The sequence below is a fragment of the Hippocampus comes genome, unplaced genomic scaffold (genome assembly GCF_001891065.2).
Source record: "Hippocampus comes isolate QL1 unplaced genomic scaffold, H_comes_QL1_v1.1 scaffold93, whole genome shotgun sequence".
Lineage (NCBI taxonomy): Eukaryota > Metazoa > Chordata > Actinopteri > Syngnathiformes > Syngnathidae > Hippocampus > Hippocampus comes.
Window position 1 is genome coordinate 337,218 of NW_017805481.1, and position 17,749 is coordinate 354,966.

General features: G+C 44.6%; 2 protein-coding genes across 6 annotated transcripts; one reads left to right on the forward strand and one right to left on the reverse strand.

The window, feature by feature from the left end:
* Positions 1-1,508: 1,508 nt before the first annotated feature.
* On the reverse strand, positions 1,509-13,199 carry fmnl1a (formin-like 1a). Of its 5 annotated transcripts, none has more exons than XM_019875741.1 (28): positions 13,120-13,199; positions 12,882-12,995; positions 12,248-12,653; positions 9,815-9,898; positions 9,264-9,350; positions 8,887-8,957; positions 8,706-8,789; positions 8,434-8,613; positions 8,241-8,349; positions 8,036-8,112; positions 7,836-7,929; positions 7,517-7,591; positions 7,320-7,430; positions 7,082-7,231; positions 6,903-7,004; positions 6,037-6,733; positions 5,822-5,946; positions 5,532-5,734; positions 5,335-5,449; positions 3,485-3,604; positions 3,354-3,422; positions 3,202-3,282; positions 2,990-3,119; positions 2,755-2,918; positions 2,587-2,688; positions 2,412-2,504; positions 1,894-1,999; positions 1,509-1,808 (listed from the first exon to the last, which is right to left on the reverse strand). In XM_019875741.1, exons 3-28 carry the CDS (start codon positions 12,431-12,433, stop codon positions 1,744-1,746), a joined length of 3,480 nt encoding a protein of 1,159 aa, XP_019731300.1. In that variant the 5' UTR covers positions 12,434-12,653; positions 12,882-12,995; positions 13,120-13,199; the 3' UTR covers positions 1,509-1,743. The 5 variants fall into 5 exon arrangements, with proteins under 5 accessions (XP_019731300.1, XP_019731298.1, XP_019731299.1 ...); XM_019875739.1 differs by having other exon boundaries at positions 6,034-6,733; XM_019875740.1 differs by lacking the exons at positions 12,882-12,995; positions 13,120-13,199 and having other exon boundaries at positions 6,034-6,733; positions 12,248-12,728.
* mlx (MAX dimerization protein MLX) lies at positions 13,146-17,407 on the forward strand. The gene is made up of 8 exons (XM_019875768.1): positions 13,146-13,275; positions 14,557-14,596; positions 14,673-14,762; positions 15,029-15,138; positions 15,221-15,320; positions 15,950-16,049; positions 16,200-16,401; positions 16,483-17,407. The coding sequence occupies exons 1-8, from the start codon at positions 13,237-13,239 to the stop codon at positions 16,537-16,539; spliced, it is 738 nt and encodes a 245-aa protein (XP_019731327.1). The 5' UTR covers positions 13,146-13,236; the 3' UTR covers positions 16,540-17,407.
* Positions 17,408-17,749: the final 342 nt, after the last annotated feature.

Here is a 17,749-nt window from a genome sequence, read left to right on the forward strand (position 1 = left end):
AAGTGTTCAACTTGTATCTTTTTTTTTAAAATATCATGAAAATAAATGTATGTGCTATATAGTATGTACTGTATATAGTATATGTACTGTTTTTTTACATGAGTGTGTGGATGTTCAAACAGCATCGCAAAGTAGAAGAAACAAACATTGTGTAAATAGTCAAGTCGTTCCTAGCCAGTCCAAGAAATTACGTCCAAAAATCCAAATCTATTGATTTATTAATATTATTTATTCGTACAATAATAACAGATTCAAAGGTATTAACACAGACGCATGTATCGTCTCAAGCAATTGCACGGTGCAGTCAAGATGATTTAAAAAATAAAATAAAATACTAAGATGTCTATCATGGGTGTTTTCTCAAAAAATAATTTCAAAGAAAGGATTAAAAAAAAGAAAAGGTGACGTTGAGATGTTCTCTTGGTTTTGTGTGTGAATCAAAGGCAGGCATGTTAGGACGGGATCGCTCCAGTGCAATGCGGCCCAGAGTTTATAGTTAGTGTGACATAAAAAACAAAAAATAATATCATAGATATATTATAAATATATGCAATACAATACATACAGTGTATCTATATCTATCAATTTATTAAAAAAAAAAGACTAATGATTCTGGACTTCATTTATTAGCGTGGATGACATTACGTGAGGAAATGTGTGTGACAAAATGTTTTGTACATAATTTGCTGTGATTGTTTGTCCAATAAAGTGCAGCTCCTCTTGTACAGTTCCCCCGATTCTCCGTGGATTTCTTGTCTCTTAGCAAGGGCCAAGAATACAACAAAAACAAGACATCATGTCAACCCTTTCACGCACCCTGTAACCTGATAACATGGTAAGCTGTAGTAACCCCTGTCCGCGAAAGGGTTAAAGGTGTAAATTTGCAATGTTTAAAGGGGAAATGATATCGGATAATCTCGCTTTTAACAAAATACCAGTGCTAACAAGATTAAGCTAGCATTAGCTCTGTAAATATCACCCGTGGCTGCAATGTCAGACAATCTCGCTTTTAACAAAATAGCAGTGCTAACAAGATTAAGCTAGCATTAGCACTGTAAATATTACCCGTGGCTGCGATGTCGATAGTATGACTTATTCATTTTGTATTGGATTGGATCGAACTTTATTGTCAAATGTGCTGTATGTGTAATGGGAGTGTTACTGTAACACCAAGGGCCTCTGTGTTCATCGAAGGTGCACGCGGAAACGCTGGCGTATCCTGACTTTCGTGCCAATTTCCTGTTTGCCAATTTGACAGACAACGCTGCGTCATTCTGGGCGTTCCAAAGTAACTAGGGTGTGTCCTTTACGATACACACAGCGGAATCATAATTTGGTGGCGGAAAGTCAGTCTGTCGTTAAGACTGCTCAGATCACGTCAAAATTGTGGTGCGGCTGGTCCAATGTAATTTTGATGATGTATGACTGGGTGGCACAAGCAGATAAATTTATGTTTGCCTCGAATGTATGGCCCTGCCTGTGTAAAGTCACAAAAATACTGAATGAGCTTTTCAAATTTAAAAAAGTTTTTTTTTTTATTATTTTATAAAGAACAATACAGGCATACATCTGAAAATGTACGGTGATTTCTTGGATTAAAATACATCTTTAATGTACGTATTTATTTACAAGGCAACTTCCTGCTAAAATGTCAACAGAGCATCTTGTTGTTTTACTGACAGGAGATTTCAAGTTGACGTCTTGTGTATCAATCCACTTTCAGCCTTGAGGTTGTTGTCTCTTTTAGGTGTCCGCGCGTTGAGCTGCCCGGCGACCCTCCGTGCGGCGGTATGGCGTGTTCCTTAGATCTGAAGGTGGAGAACCAACAGTTAAGGGCAACGGTATGACCACGCAAACACTTGACACACAAGTCCATTTGTCACATGGTTTTACCTGTGATGATATCCTCCAAAGCACCGTCCTTGCCCTCGCGCACCTGAGGTTGCACCTGCTTCCTCTTCAGCTCGGCAATGAAGTCCATCTTGGGCATCTGGGGACCCTAAAAGGATATCAAGACACAGGAAGAGTTAAAGTCGAGTCCCAGAAAAAAAAATTCAAACATCACATGACCCAGCCCAAACAAATAGGTCAGCCGTGCTGTTCACAGGCTTGTTTTCTTGCTAGAAAATCAAGTATGGAGACTAACTGCAACAGTTTGAACAGTCCAAAAATTTGTGCTTGCAACTCGATGTTTTTTCTGTCTGCATTGATCTTCCCATATTGTGTGATGAAGTTTGACATACTCCCAAAAGCACTTTGCCAGTCACATCGTCCACTAGCCAGAAACCGAGCTGCATCGATTTATAATATTTGCTGTACCTTACCTACTCTGTTCCATGTGAGAATTTCTGCACTGTAGCCAAAAATCCTAATCTAAAATGCATGTTCTTATTATACCCCAAATATTTTACCTTATGGCCTCCGGCCTTTGCTGGCGAGCTATCTTGAGTTTGGCTCATCTCAAGCTCCATTTTCTTCTTCAGCTGATTGTCTTGCTCTGCTTTCTGCCACCCAAAAAAAAAAAAAAAAACTGAATCATCGGGTCCAGATGTTCCACTGGTTCGCAACCCCACTCAATATTCTCACCTTGTAGGCTTTGATAAAGCGTACAAAGAGTGGGAAGAACATGGCCGGCTGCGTGGTTTTGGGGTTCTCGCCGAAATACTCCACAACCGAGCAGTAAGCCTCCTACGCAATGGAGAAGTTGAGGTCAGGTTGACGCACAAGCTCACTTGTTGGCATTGGAGGCTAAACCTGAGCAGTCTTGCTGTCTTTCTTCAGAGACTCCAATGGCTCGCTGTTGCTTTTGATGAACTCCTTCAAGACCGGGCTGTCATCCTGTATCATGAACTCCTTCTTGGTCATTTCCATCCCTCGCTCCAAGCAGCGGATATCCTGGAGGATGCTGTCCAAGGACACTGGCAAAGAGACAGGAACTTTCGAGTCGGCGCATTGGTGTCACACAAAAGACGCAAGCCTGAGCAAGTACCAAGGGCTGCCTTGTCCACAAAGTGGAGCTCCGTGTGGAAGTTGGCCAAGTCGGGGTACTTCTCATGGACAATGTTGGCAATGAAGTGGAGCAGCGTCTGCGTGCGGTCTGTGGACTTAGTTTCAAGTAGCTGTGAGACAAACAGAAGTTGACATCTTTCCTTGAAAACCTTCTACCACTGATCTCCATTACGCTCTTGGGAAGCCACTTACAAGGTCTAGACTCTGCAGTCTAAAGCCATAAGCTGCCCCTCTCTTGCTGCTGTTCATGTAGTTGCCAAACGCTAAAACGATCTAAATGCAAAAAAGACAAAGTCAGGATCTGTCTGAAGGCTTCATGAGAAGGTTAAATCTCTTTGACCGACCTCTAAGATCTTCTTTAGTTTGGCCGAAGACTTGATGGACATGGACGCGGCGATGATGGAGTTGATTTGCTGTAGCAGAGTACAAATACTCAAATCATTGTTCCAACACTTTCGGATGAGGCTCGACTCACCGGCTGCAGTCGTTTGACACTCTCGGGAAAGTTTCCCATGAAGGTGAGCGTGTTAATCCGCTGGCTCAGGCGAGGGATCTTGCCGAAGCGCAAAATGAAGCGGTCTTCATCCGTCAAGTCCTCGAGGGGTCGGCCGTCATTCTCGTAGTATCCTCCAAAGCACCGTCCTTGCCCTCGCGCACCTGAGGTTGCACCTGCTTCCTCTTCAGCTCGGCAATGAAGTCCATCTTGGGCATCTGGGGACCCTAAAAGGATATCAAGACACAGGAAGAGTTAAAGTCGAGTCCCAGAAAAAAAAATTCAAACATCACATGACCCAGCCCAAACAAATAGGTCAGCCGTGCTGTTCACAGGCTTGTTTTCTTGCTAGAAAATCAAGTATGGAGACTAACTGCAACAGTTTGAACAGTCCAAAAATTTGTGCTTGCAACTCGATGTTTTTTCTGTCTGCATTGATCTTCCCATATTGTGTGATGAAGTTTGACATACTCCCAAAAGCACTTTGCCAGTCACATCGTCCACTAGCCAGAAACCGAGCTGCATCGATTTATAATATTTGCTGTACCTTACCTACTCTGTTCCATGTGAGAATTTCTGCACTGTAGCCAAAAATCCTAATCTAAAATGCATGTTCTTATTATACCCCAAATATTTTACCTTATGGCCTCCGGCCTTTGCTGGCGAGCTATCTTGAGTTTGGCTCATCTCAAGCTCCATTTTCTTCTTCAGCTGATTGTCTTGCTCTGCTTTCTGCCACCCAAAAAAAAAAAAAAAAACTGAATCATCGGGTCCAGATGTTCCACTGGTTCGCAACCCCACTCAATATTCTCACCTTGTAGGCTTTGATAAAGCGTACAAAGAGTGGGAAGAACATGGCCGGCTGCGTGGTTTTGGGGTTCTCGCCGAAATACTCCACAACCGAGCAGTAAGCCTCCTACGCAATGGAGAAGTTGAGGTCAGGTTGACGCACAAGCTCACTTGTTGGCATTGGAGGCTAAACCTGAGCAGTCTTGCTGTCTTTCTTCAGAGACTCCAATGGCTCGCTGTTGCTTTTGATGAACTCCTTCAAGACCGGGCTGTCATCCTGTATCATGAACTCCTTCTTGGTCATTTCCATCCCTCGCTCCAAGCAGCGGATATCCTGGAGGATGCTGTCCAAGGACACTGGCAAAGAGACAGGAACTTTCGAGTCGGCGCATTGGTGTCACACAAAAGACGCAAGCCTGAGCAAGTACCAAGGGCTGCCTTGTCCACAAAGTGGAGCTCCGTGTGGAAGTTGGCCAAGTCGGGGTACTTCTCATGGACAATGTTGGCAATGAAGTGGAGCAGCGTCTGCGTGCGGTCTGTGGACTTAGTTTCAAGTAGCTGTGAGACAAACAGAAGTTGACATCTTTCCTTGAAAACCTTCTACCACTGATCTCCATTACGCTCTTGGGAAGCCACTTACAAGGTCTAGACTCTGCAGTCTAAAGCCATAAGCTGCCCCTCTCTTGCTGCTGTTCATGTAGTTGCCAAACGCTAAAACGATCTAAATGCAAAAAAGACAAAGTCAGGATCTGTCTGAAGGCTTCATGAGAAGGTTAAATCTCTTTGACCGACCTCTAAGATCTTCTTTAGTTTGGCCGAAGACTTGATGGACATGGACGCGGCGATGATGGAGTTGATTTGCTGTAGCAGAGTACAAATACTCAAATCATTGTTCCAACACTTTCGGATGAGGCTCGACTCACCGGCTGCAGTCGTTTGACACTCTCGGGAAAGTTTCCCATGAAGGTGAGCGTGTTAATCCGCTGGCTCAGGCGAGGGATCTTGCCGAAGCGCAAAATGAAGCGGTCTTCATCCGTCAAGTCCTCGAGGGGTCGGCCGTCATTCTCGTAGTTGATCAGCAGCTTTATCTCAAAGTCTGAGGGTATAAAGTGCTCCAATAGCTCTAGAAAGTCAATGGACAAGGACTGCTGATCGTACCTGTAAAAGGGAAACGACAACAAGATTGTTTTCCTTTAAAATTCCACAAAGTCATGAAGGAGGTCAGTTAGGCAGTCCGTACGTCTCGATGGCGGTGCAGATTTGCGAAGGAGTCATCCCGCCTTTCCGTAACGTGATGGCCAAATTCTTGGCCTTGTTTGGGTCAATCAAAGATGTCTTGCTGGGAGCCTTGGGCCCCAACTTCTTTTTCACCTTCATCAGGTCTGTCGGGTTACCTTGCGCCTTAGTCTTGAATTGTTCTTCAAACATCTCCATGTTCAGCTCCTGGATGGATGTAGAAGAACGATAAACCTTGTGCCCTCATCTCAAGACCTCCAGAGACAGCTCTCTGTCCGACGTGTGTCCTATTACCTCCAAGACTTGTTCATCATCCAGCTCATGAAACACAGTTCCCGTGACCTGATTTGGTTTTAGAGGCTGCCAGTTCAACAACGGCATCCTGAACTTAGTCTGGATAGTCTTCTTACTTTTCATCCCTGAGGAGACACAAAGAAGACCATGTAACTATCATTTTAGGATTTTAGATCTTGATCTAGATCCTTCCACCACTCAGAAAGTCTCACTACCAGACAGAATGCTGGGGGCTCCCGGAGGGGGTGGAAGAGAAACACCAGGTGGAGGCGGCGGAGGTGGTGGCCGTTCTCCAGCGGCAGGTGGAGGAGGAGGTGGCGGCGGTGGTGGTGGCCCTCCTCCGGCGGCAAATTGAGGAGGCGGTGGTGGAGGTGGCGGTGGCCCTCCTCCACTAACAAGTGGAGGAGGCGGAGGAGGAGGTGGTAGCAGCCCTCCTTTGGCGAGAGGTTCAGGAGGTGGTGGTGGTGGTGGCTCTCTTCCAGAAGGTGGTGGTGGTGGTGGAGGTGCCGAGGGAGTCGAGGGAGTCGAGGGAGCCGAGGGAGTCGAGGGAGCCGAGGGAACCGAGGGAACCGAGGGAGCCGAGGGAGTCGAGGGAGCCGAGGGATGGATCATGGATGGATCATCTATATCTGAGGTGGCACAAGCCACCTCGGCATGGGTTGTTGGTGCCGAAACGTAATCGGTCACGGTGATGGGCACAACTTTGATGTCCAAACCTCCCGAGGGGGTCCTGGTCAAGCAGATCAGACCCTTCTCCTGCAGCTCTTGGATCTTCTGCTCCAGCTCAGACGGTGCCTGAGAAGCTGCCATGCTCAAACGTTCCCTCTCTTTCTCCCGCTCTCTGTCCAGCTCCTTCTCCCGTTCCCTCTGCTGCAAGGTGCTCACCTGAGAGCACGAGTCTCTCAGGCTTTCCTGGAATGGGAAAACACTATTGACGCCTTCCCTCCTATTATGGGACACCCGCAGAATTGCATGTGGTGGCGCCCCCCTTGGCAGTGACGCCGTCCCACTGAAGCTTGGACTGGAATGAATAATTTGAATAACAACAAACTGCATTCTCCAGGTGAGTAAATAAACATACTTTGAGCAACTCGGCCTCTTTGGTGGCCTGCATGAGTTGAGTCTCGAGCTCGGAAATCTTCTCTGCACTCTGAGACTCCATCTCTTGGAGCTGAGCATTGAGCTGAAAAGGACAGCGCAAGGAACATCTGAGCACACATCCACGACCTCTGCTGCACTCATTGGGTCTACGTAGCCCACCTGAACGTTGTGGTCCTGCAGCTGGTCCACGTGCTCCAGAACGCCGCCTCGGCTCTCGACGTCCTCCAATAGAGCACCGACGTCCAGCACGTTGTCCAGGTAGGCCTGAATCTGCACCTGGAGCTTCTCGCTCTCTGTTTGCCGCAGACTCTAAAATACACGGACGATACGCGTGATGCGTATCGGTGAACTCTTTTCACGGGACACTTCATTAGGTACGACGGCAAAGTCATCTCACTTCCAGATATTTGTCCAAGCCCAAGTTGGTGAACTCGTACTGCAGGTGCACGCGAAAGTTCATGTTCTCCACGGAATGGACCACAATGTTGATGAACTGCATGCAGGCCACCTGCAAATTGATGAGATTCCATTTGTAACCACCTTTTTCAAATAACTATACAATTTTACACGCTACAAAACGTATGCAGGACCCACCATGAAGTCAATGTTGCAATCGTCATTGACGAAATACTCCATCAGCTTCTCAAAGCGATACTTTTCTTTGCTTGCCTGACAGGGAGGGGGAAAAAACACAATTATATGCAGTTTTATTTAAATATCAGTAACATATAGCATATATTGTATAATAATACTATATAATTTTTTGGTGAAATGTAGAAAAATGTTCATATTGTATGTGCATTACACCTTTTTGCCCACATGGGGTGCACGAGCAAAGTAACAGAAGGAGTGTGACGTCTACTGATATCTATTATCATTATTATTACTACGAATGTGATTATTAATACGGAACCTCTCTGAAGTTGTCAAAGGCCGACAGGATGATGTCATGTCCTCCTCTGACCAGACAGACGGCAGCCAGCAGCTCCAGCACCAGGGCCTTGGTCCTGTCGCCGAAGACAAAAGTGATGATGATGTCACAGGTACGTGTACACACACACACACACACACACACACACACACACACACACACACACACACACACACACACACCTGTGATTCCTGCTGTTCAGACTGAGCGTGATCTCATTGACGCAACGCGGGTGCGTCATGACCAGGTTGAAACCCGACTGAAACAAAAAGGTAAAACATGACCAGAGCGGATATAGGACAATATGAGGATGTTTTCAGCCATTCTTGTGTTTCTTCATTTGTGAGTGAGTTTATTCGTTTTCATGAACGGAAATAACCTTGGTACCTGATAGTTCATGATGGCCCTCAGGCACATGATGCACACGTGCACGTCATCTCTGTGACTTGGTGAATGAGACTTCTTGAGCATCTTGTTCCCAATAGTGGAGCTGATTCTGTTCATGATGACAGCATAAGCGTCAGTCCGCGGTGGACCATCAATGCAAAAGATAACCCCGATTTTGTAGAGACATTCTAACCTCACTGTGAACGCTCGTGCCGCTCGGGTCACCCCGTGCGAGTGCGAGCCGCCGCCACCACCGCCGCCGCCACCGCCGCCGCCGCCGCCACCGATCTTGGTCAAGTCCTCAATGGACCTCCCATTGACAGGCCTCGATCTGTCGCTCAGGGTGCCGCCGTTCTCGTTCTCCACGTCAAACCTGCAGGAGAAATGCCATATCTGAGGTGACTTTGGTGGATGGCTGGGGGAATATCGGAAAGCTTTTCGAGCTATTGCCGCTGCGCTACTCACGGGGCGTCGCACTGGGCCTGAGACAAATACTCCACCAACACATCCAGACCTTTATTCTGCTCATTGAGGAACTCTTGAGCCCAACTGTAAGACACAAAGTCGTCCCAGGAGATGATTACATTTCAAACAGTTATAGATTCGGAATGCATTCACTTATTTGGGGTGAATTCATGTTCCTCACCCGATGTGGTTGGTGCGCAGGGATATTTCCAAATCCTTGAGGACCTTGGTGGCATCTTGGATTTTTTTCTTCTGATGAACAAGCACCAGCAGAGCATTTAAATCATTAAAATCATAAATAACATAACGTTACATAACACAATTTGCGGAGAGGATAAATCGGGCAAGTTTTTTACTTTGGGGAGGGGGGGGGGGAATTCTTTGTCTTATGTTGTAATGTGTTAATGTGATTTTAAAAAGCAATTAAACAATTGTCCAAAATCTCCAATAATAATCTGCAAATATTTGCCGATCTGAAACAGGCTAATATCGGCCGATTCATCGGTTGGGCTCCACTACATAGTACAATCGAGATGAGGGATGATCAAGTTTACTGACCCGGCGAGCCACCACCACTTGGTCCTGGTAGAAGCTCCGGATCTTTGCTGGGTACGTGGACGGAGGACTTTTCACCTGGAAGCGTTCCTGAGATAGCAGAGAGGAGTGATCTGAACGACACACACTAACACACGGCAACACAGACTAATCAATGTGTGCCATCGTCCGACACTGTTGCCATGCCGACGCCTTTGCGGTTTTATCATTGTGCTTAATCACATATGTGTGCTATGTATAGGCACGGGTCCAGGATGTTTCACAACCTGCACGCTTTGTCAAATCAACTTCTTGAAAATGAAAATCTCAATCCATTTTTAAAAAAGGTAAAAATTATATCTACAAAAATAAAAGTGTCGTGCAATTAAAAATAAAAGGGGAATGCATTTTGAAATTACATTTGAAATTTGAAATAAAATGCGAACATGCTAAAATTTAAATTGAAAATAAAAATAAAATGTAAATAAAATCTAATTCAATTAAACACAATTTAAAATATTTAGCCTAAAATAAATTATATTTAAAATTACAATATGTAAAATAAAACAACGTACCTGGTCACAGACTAGCTCCCATTTCTTGTCGTTGTCATACTGACTCAAGAGCTGCAGTTTATCTGGTGGCAGGTTCATGTAGCTCTGAAATACAGTAACATTCTTATTACTAACCCAAAGATTTTTTACCTCTTTTATTTGGTAATATCAGAGATGTTTTGTGACCAAACTGTTTTTTCTGAGAAAAAAAATGCACACAACACCATTCGCACTAAATCCAGTACTTTAAAGCTTTACTCTTTTTTTTAGCTCTGCCAAGGACGTTGTCTTTATTTCTAAACACAGATTGATATTGCGTATGTAGAAAATGAATCAAGGAGAAAAATCTCCCTGTTTATAACCATCTCAGGGGGCGGCCATTTTGTTCCGTACTGCCTCTTGCCGTCGACCGAAAATGACAACACAGTGCCAAAGGGTGACCGTCACATGACCAATCCCAGCAAACAGGTGCTGTGGCAGTCATTAGCTGAGCCCTTACCCTGAGTTGACAGCAAATGCAAATGGAAGCACAGGACAAAATGGCCGCTTCTTGAGATGGGTTATAAACAGGTAGATTTTTCTCCTTAATTCATATTCCACAAACGCAGTATTAATTAGAATACCATGTTTAGACTAGTGGGGGTTGCATAAAACATATTGGGAAGATTTTTTTTTCGTCTTGACTTCTCCTTTAACAGACATTTTTAGTTAATTACTGTAATTAGCTAGCAAGTTAATTTCAGTGAACAGTATAAAAAATGTATTTATTTACTTATGTTGTCATTGGTCAATTATATTTATCCACAACATCATCCAACAAATTCAAAGTATGCTTTGATTTGAGTCACTCCTAACTTTTCTTTTGTTTATTGCAGCGTACTTAAGGACCTGGTGAGTGAAGGCCTCATACGCATCTTTTCTGTCAAGCTGGCGTCTTTTCTCTCGCTTTCATTGTGGTTTGACAGTTAAATGAGCAAGACGAACCCTTGACCACCCAAAAAAATGAGCCAAGTTCAGGTAGGCGCTCGCTCTTAGACGCGACAAACACGTGCTCGTTGCTTGTTTGCTAAACACGAAGCTTCTGTTCATTGCACTTCCTCCTAAATAGTTTGGCTCAGACAGGAATTGACGTCATACTCAATGGCTGAGAGGGTGCGGCCAGCAAATGGAAAAAAAAATGCATTGTTTATTCCACTTCTCCTAAAGCGGGAAATTGTGTTAAAAATGTAAAGGCCCATGTGTCAACACACAGGACACACACACACACACACACACACACACACACACACACACACACACACACACACACACACACACACACACACACACGCTTGAAACTACAGTACTCTACCTGCTAATTCTCAAAAGAAAAATATTGGAGAGCAGAAAACAATGTGTTCAGGGAATAAAAACAATGCAAAAGTACATTTTTATACTCATGTGATGGCATGAAATACATTAATAACAACAATAAAATAATAATTATAATAATGATAATCACTAGTAGTAATAGTAGTACCGTTAGTATTGTTTATTTGGTACTAAAAATTTTACATAACAAGTAGAACTAAGTTATTTGTTTCCAAAAGTAATTTCTTCAGCAATCGGCTGGGAGAAATCAATCTACCTGATCGGTTTTGAATGTCAACTTCCTACGACTTGAACCGAATATAATCGCTTATAAACTCAAAAGTCACGAGATCATAGTGAATGATGAAAATAGACACATCTCGAGTGCAGCGTGTTGAAAGCATGCTGCTTTCCGGTCTTCTGGTCTGTGGCGGTGGTGTGTTGCCCCACTTCCTCTTTAGGGCCTGCACGCATGCCATACCAAGTCGTGGTGCCAAACTTGTTGCTTTTTTACATTTCATTTCATTTTTTTATTGTTTTGATCTCTGAAGTGCTGTGGGTAATTCACGGTTTTTAGGCTTTATATAGCCCATGAACCGTTTATTTTGGCCCTACATGCAATTGTAATCCGTAATACTGTAGGAGCGTAAAAGACAGCTTTCTTAAGAGTTAAAATGAGTAACATACAAATGACCATTAAGGTCTCATGCTGCGTGCTCACATGGCCTTTAGCATTTCCACATTCCTCTTCCTAGTTTCTAAACTCGAGCACATATTTTTGTCTGTATTGTTATAAGTTTCTGTTGCTGCTTCTTTTTCCCCATCGTATACCTATCCCAATCATTAAGATTAAGATATCCTTATTGCATTAGCCTGTGCCTAGAGTGTTTGTATGTAAATACAAACATAGACACGAATAAAGACGGTAAATAATAAAGAACTCTACAAAAAGTCTTGCAAATACATACCTACTTTTGCACTGCCCTGTACATTGTAAACATTTGAAATTGTTAATTTACTCCAAAACAAGTGATTTGTACCTAATTCTGCGTCGGAACCTCAGTGGGATTATTACAGTGAGTTTAAAACCTGTTCTTCACTCACCAACACTACATTGAAGCGCTCCTCCAGCTCTTCCTCGGCGGGCAAGGGCAGCTTGCTGGGAGCCGGCTGCTTCTTGGGCAGCGTCGGGGCGCCGGGCTCGCTCATGACGGACGCCGTGCCCACCGAGCTCCTGGACTCGCGGCCGTCGGGCAGTGACTCCTGCTCCGAGCCCCCGGCATTCCCCATCACTAATCTCCACAAGTAATCCAGGAGGAAAGCCGTGCACAAACAACTTTTCCCGAGAAATCAGCACATACCAGAGCGGGCCGTGCTCACCCTGAAAGAGCGCGTAGGCCTAGATGAGGCCTTGTGGAGAGAGGGTCTGCATCGCGAGGTGGTTAAGGATGGAAGAACAACACCTCGAGAAGAGCTCTGAGTGCGGGTTCTGAGCGGAAGGCGACACACTCTGAGAGGCAGAAAGGCAGAAACCGCACAAACAGAAAAGCAGAAGGGTAACTTCCTGTACATGGCGACCACGCAACGAACACAGGGTGGAGCGCACACACGGGGTGAGGATTGTGGTAGAAACTGTTAGGGTGGATGTAGGTGTATGAGGTTAAAGATGACATGGGCTTTTTGTATCACATAGACTGGCTACTTTTCACTTGAAGCCACTCTTGGGTTTGATCTTTACCCTTTGAGGGAGGCCAGCTTGCTTGGAGGCCAGTCAAGTGATCCAATAGAGAAACACCGACACCGTGTGGTTTAAATGGATTATTGCATCCCGGCCTGTGACATTTGAGGGGTGCTTGTAAAAAAAAAATAGAACAAACACCCACATGAGTCAGTCACAATGCCTTGACGTTGACAATAAAAGCCGGCATTCTGTTCAAGCGAATGTTTCACGACCATTTAAAGACAGCACTTCTTACTTTGCCAGCTGATCTTGTACTGCGTTTTGATAGCGGAGGGAGTCGTTTTAGCTCTGGGTGCATGCAAAGTTTCCCAGAAGGACCGCGAACGCACCAACGTTATTACGGTCATCCAAAATGGCGGATCCGACAACGTCGCCCGAGGACCACGGCAAGGTAAACTCGAGTCGTGTGTTCGTAACAAACATCATCTTTTTTTGTCTTGTTACAAGTCTTTTGTGACATCAGCCACATGTAAGCCGTCGTGCGTCGGTTCACTTTCGGCCGCACTGGCTGTCAGTGACTCGAGCTTTGTTGTCTTGCTTGTCAAGTGAGTGTAGTTGTGAGGCTTTTGTGTGCGTGTCTGCTATCGCAAGCCTGCAATAAACGCCGTTTTGGGCAGTCAGTGTTTTAATTTAATTTCATCTAAAAGGAGAACTGTTTTTTGATTGTTGTTGTTGTTTTCTACTTTGGAAAGTGTTTTTGTGAAGTAAGTTTTGGATTTTTTAATCAATTTGCAGTCAGCGAGTTATGGAACTGTTGAATGAGTCTAGTGTCAGATGTGTGTTAAAATATGCTTTGTAAATAAACTACTACTTTTGTTAACATCCCAGTTCATTAAAAAAAACGATATTGTTGATGTCCATCAGAGTTGTAACATCACTCTCACTATCAATGGAAATATGGCTCGTCATGAAGGAAACATGTAATATACATCATTTATTACACATATAATGTTTTGTCGTTGTATTTGTTTTTCATGATTATGTTGATTTCATGGTGATTACTTTTAAATACATTTTTAAAAGGTGTGTTTCTGTTATTTTTAAATGTATTAATATTTTTTTAATCGATGTGTCACGGCTGACTTTCAGGATAGAAGCATAAACACCCTGAACGGGTCGCCAGCCAATCGCAGGGCACATGAAGATACTGCTATTAAAATAAATAAATAAATAAATACTTATATTCAAAACTCCTTCATTGTGTTTTTCAATTAATGGTGTAGAAATTTGTAAAATGCTTGTATTATTTTTGTAATTGTTAGTCTGTTGCCATTTGTCTCCAAAACAAACATGCTGCTTTTGTTGCTTTAAGCCACAACTGACATGTAAGCTATCTAGGCAACTCTTTTAGAATGTGCAGTAAACAAACACATCTTTTCCTGCCTTTTATTGATTTTTTAAAAAAAAAAAATTTAAAGAGGACATTTTCTTCATTTGGCTTCCCTTAGCAGTGTTGGGCACAAGTTGGGTGACTATTGTGTGGCGGTGTCCTGGTTTAAGCGGCAAACAGCGGTGATTGCGGTCTTGTGCGTGCGTGAATAGAAGTAATCAAACTAGTGCTCAGTGGGTGTTTTGAGTGTTATTGTCCTCATGTAGGCCAGCTCTTGTACTTCATCTTACTATTGTCCCTTTTTTCCTTCTCTCTGTCTTCTGTTGCCCGGTGACGGTTCAGCACTCAGACGTGGCGTTCGGCGATGGCGTCTTTGACCCTGGTGAGTTTGACGCTCCCCATGTCTTGCCCACATGGAGAAGCCGATGATGAACATTGAACAATGTGCTTTGTTGCAGTTCTCTTTGCCGATGCGGCCAGGACGGGGAGCCTGGTGTCCAGGGCCAACAGTATCAGCTCAACAAGTGCCTCCTCAGTACCAAACACAGGTGTGTTTCCTGTCAAGGGCTTTCTCTGAGGTATCCCCAAATAGAAATGATTTTTTTTCATGGTTTATCTGATGTATTTTGTTGAATTAGTTTACTTGTGACATGAAAATAGTTTGTTTGGGATTTTCTAAAATTACAGTTGACGTGTAAGCGGCAGGAAAGAAGTTCAGAGGCTACTCCGGGTTATTTAATGGGACAATTCATGTTTTAAATAATAGAAGGGAAACTATGTAAACCCGCTGTGCGGTTATCTGATATGACAACAGATGATGAGGATAGCGACTGCAGGCATGAGACGTTATACAAGAATTCCTGCAAAGATCGGCGGAGGCAAGCGCACACGCAGGCCGAGCAGAAGCGGCGTGACGCCATCAAGGTGAGAAATGTTCTCAGACTCGGACTACATTTGAGTTACTGTTGTGTCCTGAGATTTGACGCCGCTTAATCTCCCTCTGCAGAAAGGCTATGATGACCTGCAGTCTGTTGTTCCGACTTGCCTGCAGTCTGAATTTGCTGTGGGAGCTCAGAAGATCAGCAAGGCCACCATCCTGCAGAAGAGTAAGACACCACAAACCTTATCGCAAACATTGTTTTGAAGCCGACATGTCAACAAGGCTAAAACATCCGAAGAGTTAGCGGAGTACCATACTGAAAAATGGAAGTAAACATACAATCTCCTGTCCCACTCATTCTTCTGGTCACATTACTTGGTTTTAACGCAAGCTGTCGTCCCTCCCCCTCAATGCCTGTCGGGATGCATTCCTTGCTGAGGGAACACCAGCTGGCTGCATGTTGGGGCGAAGCTCCTTGCAGGTTGTAGCATCATAAACAAACCACGACGGGGGGAAAAAAGTGTAAAATATCAGCATGCTGTAATTTAGCACGACGCGAAAGGAATATTAGATCTGAAAAGGTCAACGATGAAGAACGTGACCACAGCTGAGCACCGATGTTGTCAGTTTCCCTCTTCCTCCTCAAGATACTCTCTTTTACCGTAATGACAAATACAAATTGCCGAGGTGCGGTCTGCTTTTCGACGAAACCAGCGTGAAAAGCGCCCCGGGACACTGCCGTTTTTTTACGCGCAGCACTGCAGCAAATGCCAAGAAAACCAAACACAGTCTGAAAAAGGCCTTTGCAGGCGCATCCGGCAAACGTAACGACGACACAACCGTTTCTGTTTGCAGCCATCGAATACATCAAGTTTCTTCACAAGGAGAAGAAAAAGCAGGAGGAGGAAGTTTCCCGCCTAAGGAAAGAAGTGACCGCGCTGAAGATCATGAAAACGTGAGTCGTCGGGGTAGGCAGTTTGTGGTGGTTTTGTTGTCGGCTAATTGCACGCGAGGGGGAAGGCGACTCTTAGGGGCGTTTATGAAACAATGTTATTTGTATCGTGCGAAAACATGGGTGACATTGTCACATATCTTCACCTCATAGGAATTATGAGCAGATTGTGAAGGCGTACCAGAGCCATCCGCAGCAGGGTGCGAACCAGGTGTCGGACCAGATCAAGTTCAACATCTTCCAAAGCATCATGGACTCGCTTTTTTACTCCTTCAGCAGCTCAGTGTCCGTCAATAGCTTCCAGGAACTGTCGGCCACCGTGATCAACTGGATCGAGGAGCGCTGCAAGCCACTGGTACTTCTACCGCATGCGCCCGCTCCGCTCAAAATTTGGCGTTTTATGTTTTTATTTTTTTTGCCTTCTTTTCCGCTGTAGATGCTGAAGGAATTTGTCGTCGGCGTGCTACAGCAGATCAACGGCCAGCTCTACTGACGCGAGCCGTGACGCCACATGATTGTGTATATATGTTAGTCGCGGGGGGCACACTTGATGTTTGTCTGATTTTTGACGATTTGAGCCGTTTTGACAATTGCGATAACGTGTCCTTAGACAAAGCAGTCATGTTTTCAAAAGCTGACAGCGGATTATGTGAAAACGGAAACCTCGGGATGTTACCGAGATGAAGAGGGTGTGACTTTTCTCGCTCAGGGCTCACTCTCTGCTCAAAGAGATTCTTTGCCAGAAGTTGTAGAGATTTTACTAAATTGTGCCGATGTGCCTAATATGGCCAGTGAGTGTACATAGACAATGTTAAGTCCATATTGATGGCTTAACGACATCAGCACCGAGAGAAGCCGCTGCCTTGGTACAGGACAATTCAAACAAACTTTTCCAGGGCGCGAGATTTTCCATATTATGTGAACTATCAAACGACAAGCACTACAATCTCCACTAGCTGCTTCCACACCGCAGTCCCAGTAAATTTGCACGTCAGAGGCGTGACCGTAAAGCCCGCATTTATTTGCCTGTTCCGTTCAGTTGTTGCTCAAAGCAGTAAGATGTTGGGAGTATGTCCAGGGCAGCTTCTGGCATCAAGATATGTGATGTCAGCACGACAAAAGGGGGCTTGGACATACTCTCCTTTCGATCTAGCGCCGATCAGCCCGTTCCGTTACGCCTCTGATACTACCTCGCAAGCCGGCTAATTCCCACGCCGACTTCATCCCGCATCGGTACCTTGCAAACAGGTAACCGAGCAAGTTAAAGGGTGTTCGTTGCCAGTTTGTAAGGGGCTAGGCTGTCTTTTGTACAGAAAACTAGGATGTGATTTGTAAATAAATGGCGGGGAGCTAATTGTCCCGATGACAGTTAGTCCAGTCAAACCTCGGTTTTCGTTCATAATCCGTTCCAGAAGGCTGTTCGAAAACCGAAGCCACGCTCTTTTTAAAAAGAAAAAAAAATGTTTATTGAACACGTCTGCTCACAATGGAAGGCGACACGAGGAAGCGTCACTTCCTCGTGTAAGGAAGGCGAGAGGAGTCAAGTGGTGCATTCAAGTGTGCTCAGTTTGTTCGAGAACTGAAATTTGTTCATCATCCAAGGCATAAAAAACTCGAAATTTTTGGTCGAAAAATGAATTGGTCGAGAACCGAGACATTCGAAAACCGAGGTTTGACTGTACTTTTATCAATGACTTCAAATG